The sequence below is a fragment of the Acromyrmex echinatior genome, chromosome 13 (assembly GCF_024713525.1).
Source record: "Acromyrmex echinatior isolate Ae372 chromosome 13, ASM2471352v2, whole genome shotgun sequence".
Classification (NCBI taxonomy): domain Eukaryota; kingdom Metazoa; phylum Arthropoda; class Insecta; order Hymenoptera; family Formicidae; genus Acromyrmex; species Acromyrmex echinatior.
Genome location: NC_141864.1, coordinates 754,727 through 767,270, shown reverse-complemented (window position 1 = coordinate 767,270; position 12,544 = coordinate 754,727). Strand labels below are relative to the sequence as shown.

The window sequence follows — 12,544 nt, the reverse complement described above, 5'->3', positions numbered from 1 at the left end:
GAAAATATATGCTTTGGTGGTATTATATTTATGATGTTTTTTTCTATAATTTATTCAAATGTGAAAAGAAGACATAAGAAAATTGTATATAAGTTCGTGATTTAGTTTCTTAGTAAATTTCTCAACTATAATTTTAATTAAAACAGAATTGAATGGCTAATAATTACAAATATTTAATATGGTGATTAAAAAAAAGAATCAATTTTCATTGAAATTTATAAGAAAAGTCCACAAGAAAAAAATATTTTTACACACATTTTTATTAAAAATCGTATTTTAATTGAAAGTTGTTCTATCATGTTGGGACAAAATCAATGAAATATTATGTTCTGCCCTTTGTAGAAATATAATTTTACTTTCTTTTTTGTTTCGCACTGAATTATTTTTCGTTATTTAATCTCACATTGTTTATCTAAAGTATTTCTATTAATTAATTGCAAATATTCCTAGCGAGAAACTTATTGGACGTAGTATGATTCTGTCATGCCGACATCGCGTGACACGTGGTGTCACCATGTCGAAGTACCCGTGAGGCGCGTGGCGTGTGCCGTGTTTCGATATATTGCGAAATGAAATTCTAGGTAGGATAGCTCCATGCGAAGTTAAGGAATTGTTCCCATATGTTGGAATCGTTCCCATCATGTCATTATCATCTTGCACGAGGTTTAAGAAAAATTAATCCGATCGAAACACCTCAACGCTTATAATCTCTCAGAACAAGAATAAGCTATCGCGTACCAATCACAGTCCGCGACGCGAACTAACCTACGGACTAACCGCGCTTGTAGGAGCTGTTTAGTTCCTTTCTCTGAATTGACCGCCAATCGAATTTGCACAGCCAACAGAATTTTCGCCACTTGATTATAATTGGGAGGAATGTGAAGGAAAATACATTTTGAAATGATGGTGATCAATTGCCTCGATCAGTAAATAAAATAAGTATAGAGTCTGATGCGGAAAAAATCAAAGTAATGAATTATAATGAACATTTCATTCTTTCTATTAAATTACAAATTAGAAATCTTGACTTCATTACTTTTTATGCACAAACAAAAAATTCATAAAATAATTCATAAGATATTTTCGAAACAATATTTTATATATACATGCATATCAATAAAATATGTATTTTATGATTTTTCAATCTTTTTTTTCTGTTTATAGATGAGTTGCGCGAAAAGAACAAGCTTCAGATGACAACGATGAAAACAATGACAATGATCGCGTTTCAGATGATGATATTGGTGATGAAATGAATGAATGCGACTTCATCGATTTTGTCCCTAGATGATTGAATAACTTTCAATTAAAATACGAGTTTTAATAAAATTGTGTGATGACAATATTTTTTTCTTGAGGACTTTTTTTATAAATTTCACGAGAATTGGTTTTTTTTTAATCACCGTATTTATAATTGTGGATGGAGTTCCGAAAGAGTGAACCTCCCGATTTTTTTGTCACTTGACGTACTTTGGTGTGCTTTGGTGTGATGAAATATGATAATGAAAATTTGCGACAAGATCATTTTCAAGATCAAATATTTAAAAAATGATTAAAAAATGATTTTTTTCACTTTTTTCTTGACGCATTTCGCGTGAAAAGTCGTGAAAAGTTGGTCATTTGCCGCGCAATCAGGCTAAGCGTTACTACTTACATGTGAAACGACTCTCATTCCACCTCCCCCCTTGGGGTCACACGATTTCCACGCGTAGCGACTCTCACTCTACCTCTTTCCCTTCCCTTTGCTTGGGAGCGCACGACTTCTACATATAGCGACTCTCATCCTGAAAATGCGTAGCGACTCTCTCTTGAAAATGATCTTGTCGCAAATTTTCATATTTGTAATCAGCTCACCAAAATACAGTAGTATGTCAAGCGACAAAAAAAATCGGGAATTCACCCTTTTGGAATTCTATTCGTAATTATTAGCCATTCAATTGTGTTTCAATTAAAATTATAATTGAGAAATTTGCTGAGAAAATAAATAACGAATTTATATACAATTTTCATATATCTTCTTTTTATATTTGAACAAATTATAGAAAAAACATCATAAATATGATATCGCCAAAGCATATATTTTTATAAGTGAATATTTATTCAATGGAAGTTACAAAAATGGAAGTCTTCCAAATATCAAGTACAACATAGCCGTCTTCCAAGCGAGTAAATGTGTGGCATGCGCTTAAGCGCCGGGTCGGCGCGCGATATCTGTTTAGAAGACGATTATTGTTGTATCTGATACTTGGAAGACTGAATTTTCATTTATACATAAAATGCACTCTGCACTAACGAAATTTCAGCGAAGTTTTTGGCGGAATAAATCTATTTTATCCCTTTTTTGGAGGTTCATATGGATGGTAGACATAGTACGTTGTGTTTGCTACATGAAAGATGAGTTTTATTTTTATGTTTACATTATAAATAATCAAAGAAAAAAGTTTTACGCTTGGTAGTATAAGTTTTTTTCTAAATTTTTGCAGGTTTTTAAACTGTCTCATTTTATGCCCTGTTGTAACATTGAAATGGAAGATTACTGTTTTATTAATCAGTTGCTAAATAATTAAAATAAAAAATTTTCAGCCTTCGTGGAATAATGACAATCTGTCGTTGTCTCTCGGACTATAATCAAATTTAATAAATATAACAGCTCAAAAGACGCTCATAATAATGTACTTTAATAACATATGCAACTTTAAGCAAACAAATTAGAAATGGATTTATCATCTTATTTCCTGAATATTGAAATAACAAGAAAAGATGTGATTTCTTTTTGTATGTCTCTGATTAGCAATGTATTTACGTCATATCTTTTGTAGTTATATCTTGAGGATGACTTCTTGATAAAAATTTCACCACGGTGATGTCTTCATTCATTGGAAAAGTACCAAACCAGGATGCGCACAATTATCCCCTGTGCACAATTCCCCCACTTTCCCCTAGGGTGACCATCCGTACTCTTTTTCCCGGATATGTACTCTTTTTTCGGACGTCTGAGTGGATTTTCAATGTGTACTCTTTTTTATATTACTTTTGGACTTGGATGAGCGAGAGGATTAGAAGTTATTAAGTTACTGTGATTCTATTGCACATAAAATATATTAACACAGTACAGAATAAGCATGGAATAAGACATTAAGACCGCTAATGAATATCCAGCATAAAATCGCGATATTGATTTACATAAGATGCTGATTAGACATTATATGGGTCGTTTAAAAAGTTTTGAGCCTCAATATGAAAATGACATTACTCGTCGAAATTCATTCTGATACTACAATCATACATGTTTTGAAAGATACCGATGAAAATTGTAACTATTTTGAACGCTCAGTTGTATTGTTTGACAGTTATTTGTACCAGTCGATGTCAGTGTTTTTGTTTGATGAAGATTTCCCCTCCAAATATTAACCCTAATAAATAAAAAGAAATCATTAGGGACTAAATCTGGTGAATACAGTGGGTAGTTAATCAATTGAAAAACTGCAATTCATAAATTTCTGTTGTAGCGATCGCTGATAATACGACTTTTTCCATTTTTACAAAAACACTGAAATGGACTGCCACAAGTGAATGTCAACCAACAACTGAGTGTTACAAATGGCACAATTTTCACAGATATTTTTCAAAACGTACGATTGTAGCATAAGAATGGGTTTTAACGAGTAACGAATAAAAAGTTTTGATATTGAAACTCAAAACTTTTCAAATCCATAGGATTATTTGCGTTGCTTGCACTTTTTGCATCTTCGCTTATTCTTTTTTTAACGTTCAAATATATATCTATGTCATTTTAAATTTAGAAATTTTTCACATAAAGTTGTTTTGTTCTTACTATCTGAATGAACTTTCAAAAGAAATTTAAAAAGAATTCAAAATAATACAGGTCTCAGATCAACAATGCCTGCTTCTATTTTATTCTTCGTTTTTTTAGCGTTTGTCGGTTTTCGAAAAAAAAAATGATAATATATAACTTTTGCATAATGGATGTTCCATACTTCATGTGCACTGCATCTGGTCACTTTACAAATATAAAATATTCTCTACCGATGTCTGGTGTATACTCTTTTGATTTACCATTTGAATTTTAAACCATATTTATATTTATTGTTATATTTATATTTATTTATATTTATTGTAAATGTTATTATTTCATTAAGCGTTCGAAAAAATAATTTTAGAATATTTGATTGAACAATAACATTCAATCTGTACAATGAAATTATTAACACATAAGGGCATGCATTTTTAATTAAGTAAAAACAATAATTTATTACTAATTACATAAATATATACAAATATAAATAAGGACTCTCAATCCTAAAATAATAATTAGAACAAAGCTAATAAGAGTCTAACGCTGATGTAAGAGCGAAGAATTAGGAGATGTAGATAATACTCAAGTATTGGCGGTGTCTTCATTTATTATATCGAATGTTGCATTTTGAAGTCATCTTCAGTGAAAAAGTAGAATATATATCGTTGAAAGTAAGTCACTCGCAGATTGGCAGAAATGCAGTAATCAATACGCTATATAAATTGTTACCATTTTACTGTTAGTTCAATAATTAAAATCAGTAATACTTGTATGACTCACCTCAACGAAAAAACAAAGAAGTTCGCAAACATTGATTCACAATTTTCATGAGATATAAATTAACACAAATTGTTCCTTTTAACACAAATTTATCCTTAATATCGTGTCAGTTCATCTTGACGTGTCATTTGAAACGTTACAAAGTGATAAGGGGACTTTTAAACAAGCAATGACAATAAATAATAATAAGAGAGTCAACCTATAACTATTTTAAATCTTAATATTGTTTTAACTTGTCTAATAAGCATAAGAATAATGCAAGCATTCTGTGTCTGTTTTTAAATTAAGTCCATTTTTCTGCATGTATATATGAAGCATTTCTGAATTTAAACATTTATTGAGAAATCTTTCCTTATCAAGAATTTGAACATATGGTATTCCCAATCAAATTCATGATTAAAACCAAGTCGGTGGTCTATGATCACTGATTGGTTCTTGTTACTGCTGTTGATATGATTGCGATGCTCAGATATTCTCGTGGATAATTTTCGACCTGTTTGACCAACATACGACGCATCGCAATCTTCACAAGGGATTTTGTACACAATATTTTTATTAGAGAATTTTGGGAGACTGTTCTTCTGTACTTTTATGAATTTATTAAGCTTATTCAAATTGAAGAAGGATAATTTTACGTTAATATTCTTCATAATAGTAAAAAATTTCTCGGATATTAATGGAACATAAGATAGAACGAATCATGGTAGACGTTCTTTAGTAGTAGTATCGCTATCAACATTATTCCTTTTCGTCCGTAGTTTATGAAACATCATTTTTAGACGTGAATTGATGATGTTAAAAATAAAATCAATCAGATAGTCATTATTTAATAAGATATTGATTATAAACTTCATGTCCTTGTAATGAAATTTCGGACTTGAAAGTAATAATGCTCTGTCAACCATTCCCGTTATTACGTCTTTCTTCTGAGAACTTGGATGTGTTGAAAGATAATTCAAGTAACGTCCAGAAAAAGGCTTGTGAAACCAGTCAAATTCCAACATTCTTTTCTCATTAATAATGATTGTCAAGTCTAAAAAATTAATTCTATTTCCAACCACTTCCATCGTGAACTGTAACTTTGGGTGCCAAGAATTAAAATTTGTGAGTATTTTATGAATTTCGCTAGATGGTACAGCCATAACGATATCATCTACATACCTAAAATAAAATGGGATATCTTCTTCAATGCATCTCTAGATCCTTCATAAGTTAGCGATAATCGGAGAAAGAGGTGAGCATTGGAGCACCAAATTTTTTGCTTAAGAAATTCCCCATTAAAAATGAAATAATCCAAGTGAAGCCGAATCCAAAACAAAATCCAGAGCATTCAAAAATTCTTTTTTTGGAATCAATGTCCATCTTTCGAGGTACTTCCATCTCTTGGCACATTTCCTAGCTAAATCTAATGGAATGTTGGTGAACAAATAATTTATTAACAAATTATAAGTGAAAATTATTGTTAATAAATTATTAAAAAGTAGATTTCTCGAGAACACAAAACTCTCAAATAGTAAGATAAATAAATGAAAAATCACATTATAGAATATTTACCGATGGACTTTCACTCATTTTTGATGATCGATTATTAACAATTTTTTATTCCTTTATTGAATAGCACAATTCAATATGATGACAGTTATTATAGTGATGGATGGTCATAAAAAAAAATAGAATACGTTATACATTAGACGCTGTAGAAATGGTATAAAGAGTATATTCACATGCATGCTATATGCATGCGATCAATCAAAATTGTCAAAGTGTAACGTCACAGATAAGCGATAAATTAAAACTATTGTTTCTAAATAGCTTATGTTAGCAGCATGCTCGTCAATAGCGTCACTCAGTGAACAGTCGCGCATTTAGATGCATCCATTGTGAACAAACGAATCTCCCCCAAACATCTAAAATTTAAACGTTTGTCTAAATAATTTAAACAATAATAGACTATATTGGATATGATGAAATTAAAACACGAGAAAGTCTATGTCATAGCGGTTCTTAGTGCTGAATAATAATTTTTAATTTTCTGTTTTATATATAATTAAATTTGAAATTTTAATTGTCAATAAAAAAATTTTCATAAAAAAAATATATATAGAGAAAAGCCCCCTATTATGATGAGATAGGCGCCTAATATGAGATAGCGGCGTTTCTGCTAAACTAATAGACGCTATCTATTCCACTTTGAATTTATTGTTTTTGGATACAAAACTATTGGATACAAACTATTTAGTAGAAAATTCATTATTAGATCATGCCCGTAATCATTGTAAAAAAAGATTTTAGAATTTGGATGTCTTCAAGTTTCATTGAGATGAGTCTTTAAATACAATTTATTTTTTTAATAAGTAAATATTTGGCAACAAATTCTTCATGTAGTGATAGAGTAAGGTCATACTAATAGAAAAATACGGGATATGTTGAATTGCTTAATTACAGAAGTTAGATAGATGATCGTAAAACCGTAAGGCGTGGAAATCGTAATATAAGATTCATGCTCCCATGTCATGAAAAAGTGCTAAAGTATAAATGTTATTGTACAATAATAAAAAAGCAACTAGAATGAACGTGCCTATTTCTGCGATGCTTGATTTCAACTATCTGAAGATTAGTTCTGGGTATAATGTATCGCACATTCATTTTTCGCGTACCCTGGATGTGTTTGTTTGTATTTAAAAAACATTAAATAAATTTTTCAATTACAGTACTGATATACTTTGCGTTTTACTATCGATTTATCGAGACATCTCATATTAGGAGCACAATTTTTTTTATTTTGCGATTTGCTCACTTTTACATTTCTTTAATTTTCAAAAAAAAAATGAAATTTAAATTATATATAAATTTTATATAACTTTATCTTAAAGCTTATTAAATTCCCTTCAAAATGACCTATTATTTTTTTTAATTCTGTCCATAAATTTCTAGCATTTACCCAAAATTAACTCGGTATCTCATAATATGGATATCTTTCCTCTAATTATATATAAAATATATTTACATATGTTTTTTTTTGTTTTGTTATTTAAAATGATTTTCAAAATCTAATTTTTAAAATTACATTCTAATGTAAAACGATTAATGCATACAATACTTCAAGAAATTAACTTGTAATTTAACTTAATTTAATATCTTAATGCAACTTTAAATTAAATTAGTTTTTTATTCAACTTTTAAATTTTATTCAACTTTAAAATTTTTTTCAGGATTTAACAAAAACTTATCAAAGATTGTAAATGATGTCGATCTGATTGCCATTTCTCGACTTGGAAAAGTCGTAAACGCCATCGACGTTGGATCAATGTCAAATCGATTTATCATTTCTCTCTGGGTAATCACTAATGGTCACTTCTAAGAAGCATGTGTAGGTCTGCACTATGACTACACTTTAATAAAGAGGATAGTAACTCTCTACGAAGTTTTCTCATTAACCCTAAAATGTAATTCTCTCAAAATATATAACAATAGTAAATATAATATATTAAACGTGTCTACACACCACATATACGCATTACATATTACATATTATATCTGTTTAAATAAGGATTTTAATTACAAATTTATAAAGAACAAAAAGTTTTTGATTGCCGAGTTTTCATATCTCTTTCTGATAGAAATCATTGAAACTTTAGCGACTGCAAGTATGATTTCATGCGAATATTTTTTCCGATGTTTTAATTATCCTAGTTGCAAAGTATCGTCTATTTGACATAATTAATTGGTCTTAATAAATCTAAAAATTTTTAATAAATCTAAAGTCCTATCATCGTAAAAATGACATGGATTTGTCAGCTACATAACGTCAAATAAATCAACATCTAAAATACGTCATTATTTTCGTATTAGTAACAACCTAAATGAATAATGTTATTAATTGATCACTAATAATGTTACCAGTACGTCATCGATTAGTCATTTATCTGACGTCAATAAGTATGACGTTGTAAATACGTCATAAATAAATGACGTCATTGTTACATCTTCAATATATCACATGACGTCAATAATTAAAAATGACTATAACTATTGATGTCAAAATGACTACAGTTTACTACCTGGATATGCTCTTACGTAAACGACAAAACGATGATATTCTCCCTTTTTATCGACGAGCAGTGAAGTTGCAGCGAGACGCAATTCTCCGTGCGATGTCCACGCAGGATATTGCAGTGAACTTTCAACGATGACTATACGTAGCCAATACGAAGCATCGTCGGTCGTCCTCGGACGTCTTCGGCCGTCGCGTCCGACGTCCCGTCGGTTCTGTTGAGGCGCAGCCGACAGTTGATGGCACGACGTCGCGATGGATGTTTTATATTGAGTATTCGTTTTTACGCGGTTGATTTTTAGTCTCCGTGCTTAATAAAAAGAAAAAAGTTTGATAACGTAAATATTCCTGTGATAAATTGTTTATATGTGACCATCTCTCACCGAGCTGGAAGACTTCCGGCAAATGGAGTATTTTGCGGAAATCCTTGAGAGCTTATGGTGGTTACGCGGTTGACACTGATGGTCTGTATAACGAAAATTTTTTGTGGAAGATATCAATGGAACGATCACGAACTATCGTGAATAGATTAAGCATTAAGACGGGTCTCTCGCATGCGAGAGATTCGGGAGGGATAAATTTAGCGATATAATAATTCTATCTTGCTCGAGTAACAAGAAAGATCATTTATTCTATGTATCAAATTTTTATGAGAAATTTAATAGAGGCAAAAGAGAAAAATTATTTTCTTTCCTTAGATGCGTAAGCGCGACTATGATCAAAGAGTATTTTCATATAATTAATGTGCATAATATAAATATATTTTTACACGTACAAAATTTCGAGGTAAAAATTTAACGGGATAAAGATATTCTCTGGAGAAAAATGTGTGAATGGAGACAAAGATGGTATACGACGGAATACACTACGAGTTTATTCTTATTCGAATGATTAAAAGACTTTGTTTATTAACGGTGGAAACATCTTTTTTTAATGAGAACGTCTTTCCTCGAAAAATAAATGGGAAAATAGAAATAAATGTAGTGCAATCTTTGGCAGAAGAAGAATCTCTCGGCATTTAAGTAACAAAGTAAAGAGATCTGCGGCTTTGCATATATTATTAAAAATCATTAAAATTCGGCAGGAAATGGAGACAATTCTCTTTACGAAGAAAGGAAGGTGAATACAGTGTGTAAAGGAGTGAATTTTTGGATTATTCAAGTGGTTCAAGAGAACATTTATTTTTATATGTAACAGAATACTATGTGCTGTGAAAATTGAATAAAGAATCGCGTGATGCAGGGTAAAAAAGCAAAAGCGTCAGGCACAGGTGAATACGGAAAGGGAAATAAAAATCTTTTGCCATTATTCGATCGCCAGAAAGGAAAGTTTCTTGTAGTATTTCCGATGTAGATTATTATCGTGCCCTTGGTACAAAATCTTAATTTTTTCTTTCTTGAGACGCACGAAAATTTGGTTATCATCCATTAAATAATCATTGCATCATGAGAGAAATGATACTTCGATAGAAATATCATTTTACTCACTTACTAAAAAAATAATTGAACGTTATTGGAATGTTGTATATTTATATTGCTTCAGACAAAAGAAAAAAAAATTATATATTATCGTCGATCATTCGAGAGAAAATATTTTCTATTATATCATTAGAATTCGCGAACACAAAGTACGCTGATCAGATAGGTCCATACACGCAGGATTCTCTTTTGCCTGAATTGATACTTTTTGCAAGAATTTTTATTTCTCATGCATAATTTTTATTATGTATTGCCTTTCTATTTAAATATATCGCTTCAATTCTATATTGCACATTCTTCCCTATGACGTTATAATTATATCTATATGCACAATATATGATGACATTTTTTAAGACAAGGATGGAGATAAAAATTTAGAGATAAAAATGACCGAAGAAATTAAAAACTTTGAATAAAAAACACAATAAAAAGCATTTTTTACTTCGGATCTAAAAGGTTTGTTACTCAAATATATATTTTGGAGGCATTCGACGGTTCTGACGTTGTACTATTATTCTAGAATTCAATTTTTGCATTCATTTCGGTATGAAAATAGTTATAAAGGCGATACAATTGCTAAGTGGCAGTGACCATTATGAACATACACTATCGCTCATAACTATTTGAAAAATATTTTACACCGTATTCCGATTTTAAATGTTAAGTAAATGTTTCATTACCATTGTGTTAATACAAATAAAATTTTAATAGAATAATTGACGCTATTCTTATTGTATATTGATTATAATTGTACATGTTCTGAATTTAAATTAGTAAGACAACGTTCGAATTATCTCCAACTATTCTTGAATTGATATTGTATTGAAACATTGCCTCAATAATCAAAATTTAGAATATATAGATAAAGATGATTTGGCGCAGTGCAGGTGACATGAGATAATGTATTTTCGTTGAATCCGTATCCATAAATCCGTATCTATAAATTGCTAGAGGAAGTTAAAAAATTTTTTACAATTTTTTTCCTTATTAATTAATATATCTGAATTGTTGTGATGGTCATTAATTGTGCTTTAACAGTAATGACAACAAAGTTCAAAAAGATAATGAGGCAAATTCAATTTTTTTAAACAAAATGACTTTACGTTACAGTTTTTGTATCAATAGAAAATAACTCGATTTTCCAGTATTTATAAAGCCATTTATAGCCTGATTTTTAATATGCAAGCTAGTAGATTAAAAATATTGAAAAATTCAACCATTTTCGATAAAGGAAATTATAATGTGATGGAGCAACCTGGACATCAGGTTCTGTTTCAGAACGCCAAAATACATAAGAATATGAGCCGATGGAAAAAAATTTAAAAATTTAATGTTTATTAGGGTTGATTGAAAGGGGAGAAGATGGGATAAATTAATAAATTTTTTTATATCTTTTTTACCATATATCCTTTTAATTTCTACATGACAAAAGGAACTGTTGTGATACTTTTTAAAATAAAATGATTTTAAAATGATTTTTAATGAACTTCTCCGTATTTAAATGATTGGCAATGTCGTGAATATACAATGTCACATATAATTTAGGATCAGTATGCCATCGATGGATCGGTACAACGAACGGATCAGTTAAATATTTTTGTTATTATACGTGATGTCGCGCTATTTATAGTGGAGAAATTAAAACGTTGCAATTTCGTAGAGTACATTTCTGTGCGTTTCGATCTTATTTTCCCTGATTTTGCAAAGATTATTGAAACTATTTAATGGAAATATACTTTATTAATCTCAATAGTCTATTAAAGTTGAAGATATACGCTTTAAAATGGGATACTTTATTTTCGGCAACTATTTATATTTAGGCATAATATTATAGATTATCTGATAATTGATACATTTCCATAAGTAGAAATTAACAACGGTTAATCCATAGCACGTTGTATGGAATAATTAGATATGGCAATTATGACCATAATAAATGCTTGCTAATCCGGTAATAAAGACATATGCAATTATTTATTTTATTAACGATTCTTTATGTTTTATTATAAAAGTTTATATTAAAGTTTATATTATATTTTAGTTAAATAAAGTTTATACTATTAGGTGTTGGAATTAATTCGTAGCGTTTTACAAGTGATGGGAAGTACTTTCATTAATGTATTTTTTAATGCTCATGTGAAATAAATAACATTCTTTCATTAAAAAACGCTACGAATTAATTCCAACACCTAATATATTTTATAAAACTATAAATTACTCTATAAACAAATTTAAAAAATAGTAAAACCCAGGTAAGTATATTGAACGTGCTATAGTTAAGTGTACCAAATAATCTTTATTAATCACAAATTATAATTTTCCGACGATAAATTTTAACGGAACGTTTCGACTATACTTAGTCCTCATCAGTCGCAGAAATGCATGAATGCTAAATATCTAATTATATTAATATAT

The 12,544-nt window shown here is 29.8% G+C and overlaps 1 protein-coding gene and 1 long non-coding RNA gene across 6 annotated transcripts in view; one reads left to right on the top strand and one right to left on the bottom strand.

Annotated features, from left to right (window-relative positions):
- Nucleotides 1–224: 224 nt before the first annotated feature.
- On the bottom strand, nucleotides 225–8,741 carry LOC147907461 (uncharacterized). Its single transcript, XR_015547199.1, has 5 exons — nucleotides 8,659–8,741; nucleotides 6,152–6,504; nucleotides 5,759–6,002; nucleotides 4,598–5,676; nucleotides 225–4,530 (listed from the first exon to the last, which is right to left on the bottom strand). It is a non-coding gene; the product is annotated as an uncharacterized LOC147907461 (long non-coding RNA).
- Nucleotides 8,742–8,857: 116 nt separating this feature from the next.
- The window catches only part of LOC105153240 (uncharacterized), a 354,849-nt gene continuing 351,162 nt past the window's right edge, over nucleotides 8,858–12,544 (top strand). For 3 of the 5 annotated variants that reach the window (XR_015547195.1, XR_015547194.1, XM_087412646.1), the window contains exon 1: nucleotides 8,858–9,115. Coding sequence is in view for 3 of the 5 variants with exons in the window: in XM_087412646.1 (XP_087268772.1) it covers nucleotides 9,089–9,115 (27 nt within the window). In the remaining 2 variants the exon portion in view is untranslated. The remainder of the gene's footprint in view (nucleotides 9,116–12,544) is intronic. The other 2 variants (XM_011067967.2, XM_087412647.1) reach the window with 2 other exon arrangements.